The sequence below is a fragment of the Bufo gargarizans genome, chromosome 2 (genome assembly GCF_014858855.1).
Source record: "Bufo gargarizans isolate SCDJY-AF-19 chromosome 2, ASM1485885v1, whole genome shotgun sequence".
Taxonomy (NCBI): domain Eukaryota; kingdom Metazoa; phylum Chordata; class Amphibia; order Anura; family Bufonidae; genus Bufo; species Bufo gargarizans.
Window position 1 is genome coordinate 536,780,741 of NC_058081.1, and position 21,544 is coordinate 536,802,284.

A 21,544-nucleotide genomic window follows, 5' to 3' on the forward strand; every position below is an offset into this window, starting at 1 on the left:
TCGTTCCTGTCGGAAACGCCGGGAGGCCAAAGATACCCTATGCGGCTTTTAGACCCTTCCTAGAGAGCGAGACAGGAATCGATGAATATTTAGCGGACTTCGAGAGGCAATGTGCCCTGCACCAGATTCCCAACAGAGAGTGGCCCACGATATTGTCTGGAAAACTATCCGGGCGAGCTCTGGAAGCATTTCGGACTCTGGGCGCTGAGGAAGTGACACAGTATGCGCTGGTCAAAGAGACACTGTTGCGGCGGTACGCTGTAACTCCTGACACGTATCGCCGACAATTTCGCAGCACGAGAAAGAAGCCTAACGACACACATATGGAATGGGCGCACCGAATGCGGAGAGCGGCAAATCACTGGATGAGCGGAAGTAAAGCTGTGACTGGTGAAGAAATTTTACAATTATTTCTCTTAGAACATTTTTATAACGGCATGGAGCAGCAGGGGAAGGAATGGCTGCGAGACAGACGACCCTCTACCTTAGAAGAAGCAGCCAAATTGGCCGATGAACATTACGACTCCCGTCTACACGAACCCACAAACTACCGAGCCCCAGCACGGGTCGAACACAAAGATGTTTACCGCACGCCACCACGTACTGAATTCCGAGCCTCGGTGCCCGCGGGCCCCGCGCGGTACTCAGGACCACCGAGTAACAACTCTGATCGCCCCAGACCGACCTGCTACCGATGCAAGCAACCAGGGCACCTCATGGCTAGCTGCCCCCTTAATGCACACCAGACCCCCCGGAATTATAATTACCCCCCTGGGTCATCTCGTCCTGCCCGGGCGCTCTGTGTTAACCAAGAAGCCCCTATGGAGGAATATTTGGGACCACTTCACGAAGCAGATCCGGTATATGCTGCTTCGGATAACCGCCAGCACCATCGGCAGAAGGTATGGCTCGAGGGGCGATCTACCGAGGGGTTAAGAGACACGGGGGCTACCATTACACTAGTCCAGAGCCATTTGGTGCCGGAGCACAAGCAATCAGGGCAGACTGTGGCCGTTAGAGTGGCGGGAGGGGATGTGTACAAAATTCCGACCGCTAAAGTACATCTTGATTGGGGAGTGGGAAAGGGGTCCGTAAACGTGGGCATAATGGATAATTTACCTGCCGAAGTACTACTGGGCAACGATTTGGGCCCCATGACTTCTGCCTATGCTCCAGTGGACAACAACGAGGCAAACCCAGTGACTACCAGAGCCCAAGCCCGAATGGAGCAAGAACTATCACCGGTGCGGGAGACACAGGTAAGACCTACCCCGACCTCGACTGACCCGTTAGGTCCCATACCCTGGGACACCCCAGATGCTTTCGAGACAGAGTCTAAGACTGACCCGACATTACAAAAGTACCGGGAACGAGCAGAGATCGGAGGGAGCGGGTCAGATAACGAAACCTTTTTATGGGAAAAGGGAAAGCTGTATCGCTTGACGGAGAAAAGGGAGCAGCAGAGGCGACAGCTGGTAGTGCCCCACAAATACCGTCGAGAAATACTCAAGATAGGACACGACATTCCCTTGGCAGGCCACCTAGCTGTAACCCGCACACTACACCGCATTACTCACACATTCTTTTGGCCAGGGGTACACGCTGATGTTAGGACTTATTGTAAGACCTGCGATGTGTGCCAACGAGTAGGGAGGAGAGGCGATCACCCTAAAGCTCATTTAGTAAATATGCCCATTGTGGAGGAACCCTTCAGCAGGGTTGCTATTGACCTAGTGGGACCGCTGGCTACCCCTAGTCCCTCCGGTAAGCGCTACATTCTTACCGTAGTGGACTACGCTACCAGGTACCCGGAAGCTGTCGCCCTATCCAACATCCAAGCGGATACGGTAGCGAATGCGCTGGTGCAGGTGTTTTCCCGGGTAGGATTTCCGAAAGAAATCCTGTCCGACCGAGGCACCCAATTTACGGCCGAATTGACTCAGCAACTCTGGCAGGTTTGCAAAATTAAGTCCCTCCTGAGCTCTCCATACCACCCCCAGACAAACGGACTTTGTGAGAGGTTCAACGGGACCCTCAAACAAATGCTCAAAACATTTACTCAGGAATACCGAGACTGGGAGCGTTTTCTGCCACACCTCCTATTTGCTTATCGGGAGGTGCCCCAGGAAACGACCGGGTTTTCGCCCTTCGAGTTGCTCTACGGAAGAAAAGTACGGGGACCCCTAAACCTGATCCGGGAGCACTGGGAGGGAGAGATGGAGACTGACGGTGTCCCCATTGTGCCGTACGTGCTGGAACTCAGGGACCGAATGGAGCAATTAGCTAAATCAGTGCAGGCTAACCTCCAGTCGGCCCAGAGAAGACAGAAGGTGTGGTACGATCGGGGGGCCCGAAAGAGAATCTTTACCCTAGGACAAAAGGTGTTAGTGCTTAAGCCAGTTAAGACAGACAAATTACAGGCGTCCTGGCAGGGCCCCTATCAGATAGTGGAGAAAAGGGGAGACACCACCTATGTAATAGCTAGCTGCCATGACAGCAATCTTAGAAAGACATTCCATGTGAACATGCTCAAGGAATATCTTGAGCGGCCGGAGAACGTGACGGCCATATGCTGTCCCCCTCAGGAAGACCCCGACAGTCTACCCATTCCAGATCTGTTAGAAAAAAGTCCCCACGCAGATATAGTAGCTCAGGTCAAGATAGGGGACCGACTTAGCCCCACTGAAAGGGAGCAGCTTAACCAACTCCTGCAGTCCAAAAGCCCCACTTTCTCCCAGAAGCCAGGGTACACTACCTTAACCACCCACCAGGTAGATACCCCAGGACAAGCTCCTTTACGCCAGGCTTCTTACCGAATCCCCGAGGCAGTTAGGGCAGAGATGAAGAAGGAGATCGATGAGATGCTCCAACTCAAGGTAATTGAGCCCTCCGATAGTCCCTGGGCTTCTCCAGTGGTCCTGGTGCCCAAGAAAGATGGTACAACCCGGTTTTGCGTAGACTATCGGAGGCTCAATGAAAAGACAGTGACGGACGCTTACCCTATGCCCAGGGTAGACGAGCTACTCGATCGTATAGCCAGGGGAAATTATCTGACCACCATCGACCTCTGCAAGGGTTACTGGCAGATTCCCCTGACCCAGGAGGCTGTCCCCAAGTCAGCATTCGTCACCCCGTTCGGCTTATATCATTTTATGGTAATGCCGTTTGGGATGAAGAATGCCCCAGCTACATTCCAGCGCTTGGTTGATAGGCTCCTGGATGGCTTCCAGAGTTTTGCTTGCGCATACCTGGACGACATAGCGATCTACAGTGAGTCCTGGGGGGACCACTTAGCTCACGTAGGAATGGTTCTGGATCAGATCCGGACTGCGGGCCTGACTCTGAAGCCAGAAAAATGCCACTTTGGGATGGCCGAGGTACAGTACCTGGGTCACCGGGTGGGGTGTGGGAAACAGCGACCAGAGCCGGCCAAGATAGAAGCTGTTGCCAATTGGCCCACCCCCACCACTAAGACTCAGGTCCTAGCATTCCTGGGCACAGCAGGGTACTACAGACGGTTTGTACCAGACTACAGCACACTTGCCAAACCCCTGACTGACCTGACCAAGAAAAACTTACCTCGACAGGTCCTGTGGTCTCCCCACTGTGAAACGGCTTTCCAAGCTCTCAAACTTGCTCTTGTCAACGCTCCCGTCTTGGCGGCCCCAGCCCTTAACAAACGTTTTATCGTCCATACAGACGCTTCCATGTTCGGGCTGGGAGCTGTCCTCAGCCAAGTAGGCGAAGACGGAGGGGAGCACCCAGTTGTCTACATCAGCCGTAAGCTCCTGCCACGCGAAGTCAGCTATGCAGCGGTAGAAAAAGAGTGTTTGGCTTTGGTGTGGGCACTAAAGAAATTGACTCCCTATTTGTATGGACAAGAGTTCACTCTGGTTACCGACCATAACCCGTTGGTGTGGCTAAACCGGGTCTCGGGGGATAACGGCAGACTTTTACGTTGGAGTCTGTCATTACAACCCTTCAACTTCACCATTACCTACAGACCTGGGAAACAGAATGGCAACGCTGACGGGTTGTCCAGACAAACAGACCTCAGCCCAGCATAACTAGCGGTCTGGACAGCCTTAGTCTGCCCCGAAAAGGGGTCAGACAGTGTCTGCCAGAGTGTTCCACAAAAAGGGAGCACTGTTACAAAACTGTTAGTTACACTGTTACAAAACTGTTAATTACACTGTGTGCGGTCGGTCAGGACTTCAGGGACCCGTAACTCCCGAACCCTTGGACCGACGGAGCCGGATTTTGGATATGTTGTTCCCCTACACCAGGACTGTCTGAGGATACCGAATGTAAAGATGTACCCCCTGGTTTTGGGGTACATCCAGAACTTGGGTAACATTGTGTGTGGGTTGATTATGTTAAAGGCTTATCTGAGGGGAGGAGACGTGGGGGCTGTCCCAGACATGTAATTGTGTATTGTGGTAATCATGTAAATGTAGCCCTTCCCAGGGCAGGATGGCATAAAAGGAGGCCCCGGGTCAATAAACATCAGTCTTGCTTAACCTTCAAATCGCAGCCTCGACTCGTTTGTGGAGGGGGGAAGGATTATCCTAGCTGAAAGATCATTACCGGGATTGTTCTACATTTACAGGATCCTTCTGGATACCGAGACGAAGCGGCTCCTCTCTCTCAGATAAGCCTTTAACATAATCAACCCACACACAATGTTACCCAAGTTCTGGATGTACCCCAAAACCAGGGGGTACATCTTTACATTCGGTATCCTCAGACAGTCCTGGTGTAGGGGAACAACATATCCAAAATCCGGCTCCGTCGGTCCAAGGGTTCGGGAGTTACGGGTCCCTGAAGTCCTGACCGACCGCACACAGTGTAATTAACAGTTTTGTAACAGTGTAACTAACAGTTTTGTAACATATGGATAGCCTGCATAAAGAGGAATTTATATGGAAAGAAAAGGTTGTATACAATGCAACTCCTACAAATATCTGCACCCTGTATGTATCGTGGCTCCTACTACAATATAGTTCACAACATAATTCGCTACCGGTCTTCTCTTGTCTATGAGATTCTGATATGTTCAGCGCAACCAGTCTCACCTTGAATCCAACATCACCTCTCTTGCAGCAGAGACAGGTAAGGAGCAGGAAGATAAAGGCTAGTAGACCAGAGCAAGAGATAAGTACCACAGCGTATGGTGGTGCAAGAGGGGCCCTCTGTGATGAGCCATCTACAAGATTAAGGAGAAGAATATGTTTTTTAAACGGTACAAATAATGCATAAAATCAATGCATAACATGGAAAATACCAATAAAACATTTATTTTAATACAATATCTTGGTTCTTCATTGTGAATAGGAACTGATATAGTCTTAGAGAGAACAACATAGGTCTTTTGAAAAGATTTAAACATTTGAAGCATGTTTATGACCAAACATTTCTACAAATCACCCATGTTCTAAACTCATCCCAAGAAGCTTGCAGCAAAGGAAACCATTCCTGTCCAGACCACAATCAAAATGCTGTTGTAGGTCCTGGCTATGGAGACAATGAGCTGAGAAATATCAGGTCCAAAACCATGGACCTTGATTGGTTGCTAAATGGCTAACTAAGGTTTAAAGGTCTTGTCCCATATGGACATTTATAGCATATTGATAGAATATGTCCAATAGTTGTCAGTTGCACTTCTGGGACCCACCCCTATCTCAATAACAGGGCTTCACAGTGGAGACCACACCGTGCATGTGCTGAGTATCCTCCATTCACTGCTATGGGGCTTCCGAAAACAGCTAAGCATTCTCATGCTCTCCATTCATGGAAGTGCTTCTTGAGATAGCAGATAGTCCCAAAGGTGGGAACCGTACCTATTGAACATTTATGCATTTAATGTCAATATGCTATGAATGTCCAAATGGGGATATTACTTTGATATATGATGCTCAATCCCAATGGAACCTCTTAGAAATAACCATCCAAAGTAGTAGTGAAGAATAGTCTTCAAAGAAGAGGCCAGTGTACCTATCATAGATGGGAACTGAAAATCCATGCTAGAGCTGGTCCAGAGTTGGGGTGGTCTTTTTAAAGAGGGGAACTTTTGGAAAGGTTTCACTAAAGATAATATGGGACATTTATCAATGGTGGGCTTTGTCTGTGTAAATTTAAAGTCTGTCTTCTCTTGTTGTGCCATTATTTCAAACCAGGAGCAAGGATTTTATAAATCCGGCAGTGCCCTTTTTAATGATAGTACACCACATTTTGGCTGCAACATTTTCTGTGGCATTTAAAAATGTTGCACGTGACAAATGCCCCTTAAAAATAATCTAATGGCAGAAACAGACCTACTTTTCCCATTGCTTTTGAAAGTGGGGGGAGGGGAGGGGGTGGAGGGCACAGCTCTCCAAAAGTTGCAGGATTTAGGGCAAAACGTTGCATGGCAGTTTTGACAAATGTCCCCATATATCTTTACTTCAGTAGAAATCTGCTTCTCAGTAAGCTTGTGGAAACAGAATGAATATACGGTACATACACCACACTGAAATGAAATGAGGGGGAACCTGATGGAGATATGCCAGTGTCACCGAAGGCAAGCATGGACAGTCACCATGCGATGCCATAAGAAACAGCTGATTATTATACTGTATGTTCTGTTCGAGGCGTAACTTATAGGGAGCTTGCCCCGAGAAAATTCACTGATGAACCAGACACAATGCCTTGTAGGGATAGCTCAGCTAAATGTCATGATACCTCACACTTAACGATCCATTGCCTCATTCTGGAGAAAATGTATTTTTAATCTATATGCAAGTGATCAGTTAAGTGCACCGAGGACGGGGCCAAGACTCTCTGAGCACCCTCGCTCCTCCTGCTCGCTCTGCCAGCCCTTCCCTCTCCTTCTTGATTCACAGGGCCACATGAGATGACTATGCAGAAACCTGGCCCTATCAATCAAGAAAGAGAGGAAGGGGTTGACAGAGGAAGCGGGGGGCTGCAGGAGTGCACAGAGCCCGCTCCTTGGTGCACTTAGAAGCTAATTTGCATATGGATTAGGGCTCATTCAGAGAACCGTATGAATGAGTCTGTATCCGATACGCAATATTGCGGAATGGGTGCAGACCCATTCATTTCAAGTTGTTCCGTTCTGTGGCCCGCAAAAAAGATAGAACTTGTCGTATTCTTGTCCCCAATTGACGTTATCCGTGTTTTGCGGATCCACAATTTGCAGACCACAACAAAACACTACGGTCGTCTGAATTTTTTTCTCCAGAATGAAGCAACAGATCACTAAGTGAAAGACATCATTACATTCAGATGAGCTGGCTCTACAGGGCATTGTGTCTGGTTTATCAGTGAATTTCCTGGTGACAGATTCCCTTTAAAGAGGACCTGTCACCTCTTCTGTCACCCCTTGCATTCCCAATGTAATAACAGTTCTGGAGCATCTATTCTGATGACTTTATGATGTGACATTCCTTTATTACTCCTGCTAGAAGTCATGACTGAACTACTGACAGTTTGCAATGAATGTCCAGACGGATGTTACCCGTTGGGAGTGTGTCCTTGCACAATCTGACACTGGCAGCACTGACTGGATAGTGGTGGCAGACTGTGCAGGGTCACACCCCAACTGGTAACATCCATCTGGACCTACATTGCAAATTGCTAGTAATTCATTCATAATTTCTTTCAGGAATAAAAAAGGAATTTCACATCATAAAATAGCTGCTCCAGAATAGTTATTACATGGGAAATGTAAGTAGTTACTAAAACCGACATGTCAGGAAGGTAGTGGCTTCCCTTTAAGGCTCATAAGCCCAAATGAAAAAACTATAACAGGTCTCTCGCCTTACTATTTGTGGCCTCTAGCTCTTCATCTCTGTGTGTAATGCTATAGGCAGCATGGCGGGGTGCAGAAGCTGCAAGTTCTTCTTCTCACGGTTTACTTTGATTCCTGTACTTTATATGGTAACTACTGAGAATTAATCATATACTGATTAAATGTTGAAGCCATAAAACAGCGGTGAAGAACCAGCCAGGGGAGCTTTTAGACGGGCTAAGAGGGTGCCTGCTGCAGTGTTAAATCTGACTGGAATACCAAGCTGGGCTATTAGCAGAGAAAATGCGATATTACATCCTCCCTCCAGAGCGCACCGCGGGCACATGAGGAGTATTTGTCCCCCTGAATAATATCCGTGTAACTGAGGTAACAAAATATGTCCTGTGTAGTGGAATCTGCTGGGCTGGTGGCATGCAATCCACTGTGAATATACAGCCTTAAAGGCCTTTCTCTCCTTAAATTGGTTCTTCTAAAGCACTCCAAGTGTTGAGTGAAGCAAAGCATTCGAAGACGAATTCGGTCCACAGTTTAGGAAAACTTTGATCCTCAATGAAGCCGAAATTCCTTCCTTGTAACAAAGCGAAAGTAAGAAACCCGGGAACATGAGACCACCCATAATGCCGTGCAGCCAGCCAATCTGCAGATAGTCATCCCCTGTGATGTCACTATAAAAACCTCATCCCGCGCGGTCTCCGCCATTGTCCTGTGAGCTGAGCATAGGGAGAGACATGGCAAGTGTTCATGCGCTAGGGACAGCGTTGCTGCAATAATCTAGCGGCCATGTTTGATCCATCCACCATGTTCGGCATCTGGTTTTAACCCTAATCATTTTAAAAGCGTAATACCATTAGGTTCATAGGAGAGATCCACGTGGTATTATTGTCATCCCTGTTGTGAATGCCTCAATTTCATTTCTTTGAGGAATATTTTCCCGCCTAGATGCTGTGTACCGTCTCTGGTACCATCACACAGGCAGACAGGCGCCTTTTTTTTTATTTACTGTCAGTGATCAAGAAAGGGTTAACTTCCAAGCCTTCACACTGAGATTGGGCCATCAAGTGGGAATAATATGACTAGGCAGAGTGGCTGGGGTATACAGTTGCAAGAAAAAGTATGTGAACCCTTTGGAATGATATGGATTTCTGCACAAATTGGTCATAAAATGTGATCTGATCTTCATCTAAGTCACAACAATAGACAATCACAGTCTGCTTAAACTAATAACACACAAATAATTAAATGTTACCATGTTTTTATTGAACACACTATGTAAATATTCACAGTGCAGATGGAAAAAGTATGTGAACCCTTGGATTTAATAACTGGTTGAACCTCCTTTGGCAGAATAACTTCCACCAAATGTTTCCTGTAGTTGCAGATCAGACGTGCACAACGGTCAGGAGTAATTCTTGACCATTCCTCTTTACAGAACTGTTTCGGTTCAGCAATATTCTTGGGATGTCTGGTGTGAATCGCTTTCTTGAGGTCATGCCACAGCATCTCAATCAGGTTGAGGTCAGGACTCTGACTGGGCCACTCCAGAAGGTGTATTTTCTTCTGTTTAAGCCCATCTGTTGTTGATTTACTTCTATGCTTAGGATCGTTGTCCTGTTGCAACACCCATCTTCTGTTGACCTTTAGCTGGTGGACAGATGGCCCTAAGTTCTCCTGCAAAATGTCTTGATAAACTTGGGAATTCATTTTTCCTTCGATGATAGCAATCCGTCCAGGCCCTGATGCAGCAAAGCAGCCCCAAACCATGATGCCCCCACCACCATACTTCACAGTTGGGATGAGGTTTTGATGTTGGTGTGCTGTGCCTCTTTTTCTCCACACATAGTGTTGTGTGTTTCTTCCAAACAACTCAACTTTGGTTTCATCTGTCCACAGAATATTTTACCACTACTGCTGTGGAACATCCAGGTGCTCTTGTGCAAACTGTATACGTGCAGCAATGTTTTTTTGGACAGCAGTGGCTTCCTCTGTGGTATCCTCCCATGAAATACATTCTCGTTTAGTGTTTTACGTATCGTAGATTCGCTAACAGGGATGTTAGCATATGCCAGAGACTTTTGTAAGTCTTTAGCTGACACTCTAGGATTCTTCTTCACCTTATTGAGCAGTCTGCACTGTGCTCTTGCAGTCATCTTTACAGGATGGCCACTCCTAGGGAGAGTAGCAGCAGTGCTGAACTTTCTCCATTTATAGACAACTTGTCTTACCGTGGACTGAGGAACAGCAAGGCTTTTGGAGATACTTTTATGACCCTTTCCAGCTTTATGCAAGACAACAATTCTTAATCGTAGGTCTTCTGAGAGCTCTTTTGTGCGAGGCATCATTCACATCAGGCAATGCTTCTTGTGAAAAGCAAACCAAGAACTGGTGTGTGTTTTTTATAGGGCAGGGCAGCTGTAACCAACACCTCCAATCTCATCTCATTGATTGGACTCCAGTTGGCTGACACCTCACTTCAATTAGCTCTTGGAGATGTCATTAGTCTAGGGGTTCACATACTTTTTCCACCTGCACTGTGACTGTTTACATAGTGTGTTCAATAAAAACATGGTAACATTTAATTCTTTGTGTGTTATTAGTTTAAGCAGACTGTGATTGTCTATTGTTGTGACTTAGATGAAGATCAGATCACATTTTATGACCAATTTGTGCAGAAATCCATATTATTCCAAAGGGGTCACATACTTTTTTTTTAAACTGTACCTGATTTATCGCAATTTGTGATGAATTAATTCGGAACTAATCTAATTTCTTGATGAACTTCAGCGAATTGGCCGAATAAAATTTTTCTTCTCATATCCAATGCCTATGATAATACTGTGCTGCTTGAATACAGGGGAAGTAAGTATTATCATGGGAACACTAGCAGAGTAGCACTACTCACAGGCAACCCGTTACTGCAACCCTTGATAGCACAAGACCATAATAAGATATTTATTTCATTGTAGATTATAATCAATTACATGTGTAAATGACTGCAAAGTATATTAAAGGGGTATTCGCATCTCATAAACTGTGGGCAAGGGCATAGCTGTAGGGGGTAGAGAGGTAGTCATCACTACTGGGCTCAGTAGCTTGACGGGGCCTAATGACCCTTGTGGTGCCAAAGACACCGGCATTATAGAAAGTGCATGCTAGTCAAGTTACACCTCTGGCTGGAGGGAAGGGGTTAGGTCAAGAAGTTGGCATGGGGGTGACCTTTAAATTTTTGCCTCAGTCAGCACGTAGGCTATGTGCTTCCCTGGCCACAATGCACTGAGGGAAGGGGGGCCCAAGTATCAGGGCCTATGAGCCTTTAGCTACACCCTGACTGTGGGCATGTTGCTAGGATATGCCTTCACTTTACGATTGGTCTGACCTATTGGACCTCTACTGATCCTGAGAATGAAGGCAGAATAACACTGAGTGTTTCTCCCGGCACATCAAAGCACCTGTCTACCCAGCGGTGAAGGAAACTAAAGACTTCAGGAGAATGGGGCCACGTTTAGGTTTCCTGCACATCCAGGTGACCACAAGCGCTGATGTGCAGGAAAAAAATATGAAAAGGGGATGCAATGCAACACCAGCGCTGCGACCGCTTAATTTTCAGGATTGTTGACGGAAAACTGTCCATTAAAAGTCAAAGATGTTCTCTCCTGTCCATTAGGTCTATGGACCATGGAGGCTGCTGTAAAGTCTATCTCTAAATGTCATTAACCCTTTGAGCCCAGGACGTTTTTTTCATTTTTGCGTTTTTTGTTTTCCACTCCCTGCCTCTCTGGAGCCATAATTTGTTTAATTTTCTGTACACATAGCCAAATAAGGGCTTGTTTTTGTGGGACAAGTTTCACTTTCTAATGCCACCGTTTAATATTGCATACAATGTTAAAATTCCCAATGGGGTGAAATTGGAAAAAAAACGCAATTTCGCAACAGTTTTATGTTTTGGGGGTTTTCTTTACGACATTTACTATGCGGTAAAACTGACCTGTTACTTTCATTCTCCAGGTCAGGACAATTAGAGTGATACCAATATATGTATAAAACTTTTTAAAACTGAAAAAATATATATATATATTTTCTTTTATTACCATATTCTGACCCCTATAACTTTTGTGGCCGATCTGTACTTTTCATTGATACCATTTTAGGATGTATATAACTTTTTGATCACTTTTTATAAAAAAAAATTGTGGGAAGTGAAGCGACCAAAACACGGCAAATCGACCATTTTGCTATTTTTTCCATTTTGCTGTTTGCCTATGGGATAAATATTTTTAGATCTTAACAGAATGGGCGTTTTCGCACGTGACAATACCCATGTTATATTTTTATGTCTTTTTATTTTCATTTTGGGGAAAGGGGGGGGTAATTTTAATTTAGATTTTTTTTTATTAAAAAAAAAATACTTTTTTTTTTACACTTTTTTTATAGTTCCCATAGGGAACTATAACAAGCAATTACCAGATTGCTATTCTCGTAGACTCCAAAGCATTAGCAATGGAGTCTATAAGGGCTGTTTCACACGAGCGGATGCCGAGCGTGACATCCGCTGCGTGAATGACAGCCAAGACCCGATGCGGACAGTAGAAGCACGGAGCATTAACATCATTGATGATGCTCTGTGCCTCTCTGTGATCTCTTTACTACGAAATCACAGTGAGATAAAGTTGTCACTGTGATTTTGTAGTAAAGAGATCACAGAGAGGCACGGAGCATTATCAATCATGTTACTGCTCCGTGCTTCTGCAGTCTGCATCGGGTCTTGGCTGTCATTCATGCAGCGGATGTCACGCTCGGCATCCACTCGTGTGAAACAGCCCTAAGGATTTTACTATGTTCCTATGGAGCCCTGCCACAGGCAGGGACTCCATAGGAACTTTTGTTCATTCAGGAGAACAGAAGCTGCCTCACACTGAATCCAACTCCCCTGATCCTTGCTGGGCAGAGCCCACCTGGAAGTGTGCACTTCTGGGTTTTGCACCTCTAGATGCTGTGGTCATGTTTGACCACGGCATCTGAGGGGTTAAAAGTCTGTGAGCAGCATTACCGCCGGTTGCGGGCATTAGGCCAGGGTGTCTGCTGTGTGGAAAAGGCGCCATCTTTAAAGACTCAACCTTTGACATACTAATACGTCATAAGTCGGGAAGGGGTTAAAGGGAATGTGTCATCAGAAAATTATACATTTTTTTAAATCATGTTTTTATGTTTAAAATATTTTTAAATCATTTTTGAGGATGTTATTTTAATTTCCCTTGTCAATATCTATATGTAAACAAAAACCTGCAGTTCGCACTGTATGCACCCTTTTTTGGTCTGTACAGATCACTTTACCGCAGTTACCTGCTACCTAATCCTGCCTGTAATGATATCACCTCTGTGCATAGATAAGACAGGATCCACCACTCACAACAGGTGATTGTCAAAGCTTATCTATTCTTCCCTTGTACAATGACCTCTGCACAGGTCACAGCATGTCTAGAAGACTCTCCCATAGAAGTCAATAAGGTCCCCTCCTGACCCTTGTGTCTGTGGCCCATGGGGCTGCCGCAAAGCAATTTTCTTAATGCTTTCTAAATGCTGTTAAGAATGGCTAAGGCAAGATGGCTGCCGCCATAATCATGTTCAGAAAACAGAATAAAAAATCTGCGATCAGAAAACAAAAAAGGAGATGTGTTACTATCTGGTTTTATCTGGCAGGTACAATTTTTGGTGACACATTTCCTTTAACTGCCTGAATAATCAATCATTTTCAGGAACTACAATAAAAAATTCAATCAAATGAGAAAAAAGGATATGTGTCACTCTCTGGTTTTAACTCGCAGAAAAAAAATGATCTCCATTTAAGCAGCTGGTCGCAGTCCAGCATATCCCACTATCCCACTGGTCTTTAGGCATAGTGTAATAGAATATTAGTCATCCCAAAGCAATATTTGCTGACAGCGTTTGAACTGTGAAAAAAGAAGTCTTACAAGAAGGATGATGAAAACTCACATTCTGGACACTAGAGGCGCTATTGAAAACAAACCAATAATGGTGACCCTACATTTATAGAATATAATACACAGACAAACTCTAATTGAATATTGCTCCCTTACAAAAGTAGGAAAGTCCCTTAGTAAATACAAGATCTTCCATAAGCCCTTCTGTGGGTGGGTGAAGCTTGATAAAAATTGCTGGTGTGTTTTCCATTGACAGATCTGCAAGGGCAATGGCCAGAATGTAATTTACAGGCACATATCGCCTATCGCAGTCCTGCAGCTGCTGTGACATCTTCATACAGTGAAGCAGCAATGTGCTGAGCTCTGCCAGAAATAGAAAGTCACCCGAGGGGCTGGTTACATGCAGTCAGTGGCCAGTGGGGAGGATGGAGTAAGTTCATGGTACAGTATATGGCATTATGGGGCAGTGTGGTTGTCTGAACTATAGGCCATTATAAGGTTCAGAGGAGGAATGGTGATTAGGGATGAGCGAATCAACTTCGGATGAAACATCCAAAGTCGATTCGCATGAAACTTTGTTCTAATACTGTACGGAGCAGGAGGTACCACTTGGAACCGAACCCGAGTTCAGGAAATGTTTTTTTACAGTACAAATAAATTTATGAAGTTATTGCGCAAAGTCTCGCGATAACTTACAGTCTCTCCGTACAGTATTAGAACAAAGTTTTATGCAAATTGATTTCGAAGTCGATTTGCTCATCCCTACTGGTCATTCACCTTACAGGGAAACTTCACGGTGTGCCGATACCCAGGGAACTGCCTATGCCCTCCTCACGGCCGTCAACCAGGTAAGTAATGATCTGACGCTCCCCTCCTGACTCCTGAATTCAGCTGTGTTGCCATCCTGAGGCAATTGGAGTAGGAGGACAGGACATGGCAGCTGGCGCTGACCGCCACAGACCGGCGGTTTTTGGGGAGGCATTTTCCGCTGCTGGGGCAGTATTTTGTGATGCACTGTGGAATTTGGCTCTGCTGGGAAGGTATTATGCATTGTAATATGGTATTACTGGCCCGCCAACTTGTGTTGGCCGTCAATTTGGACCTGATTACAAAATGGTGCCACTTTATTTTTTTCCAGGGCCACTTTAAGTTCCTAGTCTGTGAAAACTATGAGGGCAATATGGTGGTGGACACTATGCTAGCATCATATGGCACTATGATTCTGGGCAATCTGGATGGTATTAAGGGGCAAGGTCAGTGGCGTCTCTAGCTTTCAAATTTTGGGGGGGCACACTGGGGGCCAGGACAAAAGTAGGGGGGCAGCTATAACAACGATACATTTACACAAGTACGCTTAGAAATGCTGCGATACTTTACCCAATACCTAAAACCGCAATAGGGAAGAAAAACCCCAATCACTCAGATTTCAACATGTCCTAGCTGCCTGGGGATCTGTGGATGACACTTAGGGCTCTTTCACACCTGCGTTCTGGTCTTCCGGCATAGAGTTCCGTCGTCGGGGCTCTATGCCGGAAGAATCCTGATCAGTTTTATCCTAATGCATTCAGAATGGAGAGAAATCCGTTCAGGATGCATCAGGATGTCTTCAGTTCCGGAACAGAAAGTTTTTTGGCCGGAGAAAATACCGCAGCATGCTGCGCTTTTTGCTCCGGCCAAAAGTCCCGAAGACTTGACGCAAGGCCGGATCCGGAATTAATGCCCATTGAAAGGCATTAATCCGGATCCGGCCTTAAGCTAAACGTCGTTTCGGCGCATTGCCGGATCCGACGTTTAGCTTTTTTAGAGTGGTTACCATGGCTGCCGGGACGCTAAAGTCCTGGCAGCCATGGTAAAGTGTAGCGGGGAGCGGAGGAGCAGCATACTTACCGTCCGTGCGGCTCCCGGGGCGCTCCAGAGTGACGTCAGGGCGCCCCACGCACATGGATGACGTGATCGCATGGCACGTCATCCATGCGCATGGGGCGCTCTGACGTCATGTCCCCCTCCCACCGCTCACATTTGAACATGATTTCTCTAAACGGTAAAGTAAACACTGTAATCATCCAGGCTGCACTGACAGTAACTTTAAAGGGGTTCTGCACTTTCATTTAACTGATGATCTATCCTCTGGATAGATCATCAGCTTCTGATCGGTGGGGGTCAGACACCCGGGACCCCCGCCGATCAGCTGTTTGAAAAGGCACCGGCGCTCGAGGAGCACCGCGGCCTTCTCACTGTTTACCGCCAGCCCACTGACGTCACGACTAGTATTAACTAGCCTGAGCGCGGCTAAGCTCTGTTCACTTGAATGGAGCTTAGCCCCGCCCACGCTAGTTGATACTAGTCGTGACGTCAGTGGGCTGGTGGTAAACAGTGAGAAGGCCGCGGCGCTACTGGAGCGCCGGTGCCTTCTCAAGCAGCTGATCGGCGGGGGTCCCGGGTGTCTGACCCCCGCCGATCAGAAGCTGATGGTCTATCCAGAGTATAGATCATCAATTAAATTAAAGTGCAGAACCCCTTTAACTTTTAAATCAGGAAGATTCTGGGGCAGCCGCCAGCCAGCTCTCCTCTCAGACTCAGTCAGAGTCATATCTAATCTCTCTAGTTAGAATAGAAAGAGACTTAGTCAGTCCACTCAGTCACTACTTGTAAGTTGTACCTTATTATTATTAAGTTAACCTGCTACACATCGTCACCACTAGGTCAGGCTCAGTCCAGTCTGTTCGGTATCGGTAGGGTAGGGCCACGCCACACACTGTCTGTTCTCTAGTCTGGGCCTGGCTGGCTTAAAGGGCTTCTGTCACCCCACTAAAGTCATTTTTTTTTGCCAACTTAAATTTCTTATAATGCGATATATCAATATATAATGCTCTTACTCATTTTGGTTGGGCAGTTTCTTCAAAAAACGGACTTTCATAATATGTAAATGAGCTCTCTACCAGCAAGTAGGGTGGTTACTTGCTGGTAGCAGCCGCATCCTCCTTTCATAAAGACGCCCCCTCCTCATGTTGATTGACAGGGCCAGCGAACGCGCTCGTCCTCTGGCTGGCCCTGTCTGCGTTCAAAATCTGGTGCCTGCGCCGTACCGATCTTCAGTCGGTGCAGGCGCACTGAGAGGAGGACGCTCGCTCGGCCGCTCCTTCCTCAGTGCACCTGCGCCGGGTGTAGATGTGATGTCATCGGCACAGGCGCATTGAGGAAGGAGCGGCCGAGCGAGTGTCAGATTTTGAACGCAGACAGGGCCAGCCAGAGGACGAGCGCGTTCGCTGGCCCTGTCAATCAACATGAGGAGGGGGCATCTTTATGAAAGGAGGATGCGGCTGCTATGAGCAAGTAACCGCCCTACTTGCTGGTAGAGAGCTAATTTACATATTATGAAAGTCCGTTTTTTGAAGAAACTGCCCAACCAAAATGAGTAAGAGCATTATATATTGATAAATTGCATTATAAGGAATTTAAGTTGCCCAAAAAAAAAAAAAATGACTTTAGTGGGGTGACAGAAGCCCTGCAGCTGCTGCCAGTAGTTGAATGAATCAGAATCAGCTAGTCTCAACTAGCGGCACGCTGATTTATGCACAGCACTGCCACCGAGTTTGACTGAGTCTGACTCAACTTGTCAGGGCCGGGGGCGGAGCTGGGGGCAGGGCCGGGGGCGGAGCCGGGGACGCGGCAGCGGTGGGTGGAGACTAGAGAATGAGACGGCAACGGCACCAAGTCAGATCATCAGATGTGAAGATGTCCGGTAGGGCTGCCTAGTGCCTACACAGTGCACAGCAGCGCAGCATAGACCATCCACCACCGAAATGAATGGGGGATATTTTAGTTGGGGGGGCACATGGGGGGGCACAGCTTGATGTAGGGGGGGCCGTGGCCCCCTCTGGCCCCCCCCTGGCGACGCCACTGGGCAAGGTGGCTATGTTTTTCAAGCAGAGTAGGGGCAAGCTTTTTTGGGAGGAGAAGGTTTTTTATCTGACCTGTGTTAGTTTTCATTACTATAGAAAACATATGGGGGGAGATTTATCAAACTGGTGTAAAGTAGAGCTGGTTTAGTTGCCTATAGCAACCAGTCAGATTCCCCCTACCCCCTTTATTTTCCAAAGAAGCTGTGAAAAATGAAAAGTGGTATCTAAATGATTTCTATGGGCAACTAAGACAGTTCTACTTTACACCTGTTTCATAAATGACCCCCATGGTATTTTAAAAGTACAAAACTGCCCCTACTATTGCCCCTGGGCATGTCACATTTACAAGTTCCTCCTCTTCTAGAATTTTTGTCTAGATGTATTTGTTCTCTAACAGCATATTTTAATTTCAGTTATAGTATTCACTGACTATTATTGAACTCTGCAAATTACAGAAAGGCATTATAGGATAAAACAGCCATCTTCTGGATAATACCACTATTAGGTCCTGCATGCCTTAAATGATTTGTGCCACCATTACATTTTATTTCAATATAATTTAACATGAAAAACGAGTTACTTTTGAAATCTACTTTTTGTAGTAATGCTGCAGTAGTAAAATATGTTCTATACTTCTTTACAATGGTGCCCCTTGGTGTTTAATCTTTATAACAATGTTCACATCCACCTACTTAGGGGGACGCACATGCTCAGTTCTGTCCTTCAACTGCTACCAGTTATATCTACTCTTAGAATATGCGACAGGTACAGGGAGAAGGCTGAAGCCAAATGGATATTCCCTCTCAGAAATGACACACCTCTAAGAAGGGACACACCTTCTGAGCTGCCAGCCTTCAGTAGATCTAGCAGAACAATTGGAGCAATGAATGGGGGCAGTTCTGGATCCATGTGAGGTACAGGACCAGGGGCGTAGCTATAGGGGGTGCAGAGATAGCAGTCGCTACTGGGCCCAGGAGCCTGTGGGGGCCCAAAGACCCTTGTGCTGCATAAGAAGACACACAAAGCACTGAGGGAAGGGGGGCCCAAGCCTAACTCTTGCACCAGGGCCCATGAGCCTTTAGCTACGCCCCTGTACAGGACTGTAGTGTATTACATTAGAATTTTAATCATGGGATTACCCCTTTAAACTAAGGTAATCCCTTTGCTGATACAGTAGTCCTAGACATCTGAGAAAGGGAAAATCATTTATTGTCTGTGGGATCGCTCATTGTTACGTGCCACTGTGAACAATTCTGGTATTGAATGTACCAAGAGTGGAGGATGAATGACCCATTCACAACAGTTATGAATGAACTAGAGAGAAGCATTCAGTCTGACAGGAAGTCCATCAGTGTTAGTAGAGACGTGGAAATTAAGGAGATACCACAAAGAAATGTAAGAAAGTAATGAAATAGGCAACATAAAAATCAGAAGGAAAGTGTACAAGATATACTGATGTTGACTGAATAAAGATGCAAATAGAGCTAATGGGTCCAGGACACACTGCCAGGGCAAAACAAAAGTGCTTCCAAGCACAAGGTAAGTATGCAGGTACATTTCAAGTACGGATTGTTCCCTTCCTGTGGTCCACCCATTACTTCTAATCACACCTATGTTTAAGTTAACTTAGAAATGTCCTACTAAGTCAAGTTTTGGCTGCTATGTACAGTTCCTTGACCATGCTATCATTAGCGCTGTGCCAAGCCAAGACAGGGAAGCACCCACCTAACACCTCTGTTCTGCTTATACGAATCTATGGTGCTCAATGATTTTGATATTGATGGCCTATCCTATCCCTCCGGCGTGTACTGCGGCTTCCTCACAGCTTCCCAAGCACAGCCCCATACAATATATAGAAACTACACTTGGTATTTCAGACCATGTCTATTCACTTGAATAGGACTGAGCTACACATAGTCCAGCTCACCAATAATTGGCGTCACTGGCCTAGGAAGAGGCCACAGGGTTGAGTCCTCCTCACCGATCAGGTTTTGATGACCTATCGCGAGTCTACATCAAACATCAAAATCCCTGACAACCTATTTAAAAGGTAATGATGAAGTGAATAGACTTTTATGTGGAGCTGTCAACTTGCCAGATGGTCAGATGGACTGGAGACCAAATTTCATAAAATATTAGTTAGGAATTACAATTTTAGCACAGGGGGCAACATATGTATTTAGTAAGTATTATTGGTTGTTGCCTATGCATACTCCTATTGTGCTACAGATGGACTGCCATCGGGCAAGAAATTGTCCTCTATGGGGAGCAAGTGAATTTTTTACCAGAAACATCCACTGAGTGGTGAGGACTCATCATAAGAGACTGTATTGTAAATGTCCAACACAAGTACATTTCATTAAGGGATGCTTCCTTCATTACATTCTTATCACACCATCATAAATAAAAACAGGCATATAGCTTTTTGGGATATAATTTTTTGAAGCCCCTAATTGTATTCTACTTCCTGTCCTGTCTCTTTCACTTCCTCCATTGTTTAAAGTCTTATTTGACTTTCTCAGACCATTTACTGTGACCATAGAGGGAAGGGGGATGAATGACTCAATTAGAACATCACACATTACACTGATATGCTCTTCTGTGGGCATCTTTATGTAGGCCTATCAAAAGCCTATTCTGATGGAAATGTCCCTTCTTCTGTGTTTTTTGGGGGAAATGGTTGTTTTCCCCTTCTGCTGAGGAGCATAGAGGAATAGTTGAGGAATAGAAGTGTTTGTGGCTAGTATGGACAAGCCTCAATATGCAGGTGTTTTCAGCTTTATAATAGTACTGCAATTATGTATACATTGTAAGTATATCATAGCTGGTGTGCACCTCCCTGACACTCTAGTGTTGAGAAGCAATCTCCTTGTCATAAATTATAACCCCAAGGTAGCACTTGTAGGTAGTTACCATCAGCCACTGTTTAAGAAGCAGGCCATGTGCCTAAATTAAAATCTACAGCAGCTCCAGGTTGCCATAGATTTTTTTAATTCATGCCAGAAAACTGTTGCAAATGAATATAAATGTGTCGGGCTTAATAGAGCTATCCTCTCCACCCTAGCCATGCCCCCTTTTAGAAAGGCAAAGTCTGGTATCTCTCTATTAACCACTTAGTGATTGGCTTGTTTTGGGCCTTAGTGACCAAGCAATTTTTTACATTTTTTCATCATCACATTCCAAGAACTGTAACTTTTTTATTTTTTTTCTGTCAATGTAGCCATATGAGGGCTTATATTTGGCAGGGCATGTAGTTTTTAATTGCACCATTTTGGAGTACACATAAGTTACATATTAACTCTTATTAACTCTTGTTTTTTTTTGGGGGGGGGGGGTGTAAAAACCACCAATGCTGCCACAAGTTTTTGCATTATAAATTTTGCAGCATTCATTTTTTTGCCATAAATAATATGATAACTTTATTCTCCAGGTCAGTATGATTACAGCAATACAAATACATAGAGTTTTTTAATATTTTATTACTTTTGAGCAATAAAATCCCTTTATTTAAAGAAATAAATGTTTTTGCCACATCTCTTAACTTTTTTATTTTTCATTTTATGGAGCTGTACGTTTTTGTGGGACAACTTGCAGTTTTCTTTGGTATCATTTTAGAGTACATAACACTTTTTGATCTCTTTTTATTCCGTTTTTTTGTGGCGAATAAGCAAAAAACAGTAAAACAGCATTTACTGTGAATGAAAACATTCAGAGTAAATTACATTATAATCGTGCAGTGTGGGTCGTTAAGGACGTGACGATACCAAATATATATATTTGCAATTTTATTCATTGAGAAAGATATACTGGTACTTTTTTGGAGATTGTTTTATGTAATAAAACATTAACTTTTTTAAAACTATTTACTCCTCCCACAAGGGGACTTTAACAGGAGA

General features: G+C 45.2%; 1 protein-coding gene across 1 annotated transcript in view; it reads right to left on the reverse strand.

Moving 5' to 3' along the window:
* The window catches only part of LMTK3 (lemur tyrosine kinase 3), an 89,976-nt gene that overhangs the window by 57,419 nt on the left and 11,013 nt on the right, over nt 1-21,544 (reverse strand). Inside the window, exon 2 of the mRNA XM_044278066.1 lies at nt 5,076-5,206. Coding sequence (XP_044134001.1) covers nt 5,076-5,206 — 131 coding nt within the window. The remainder of the gene's footprint in view (nt 1-5,075; nt 5,207-21,544) is intronic.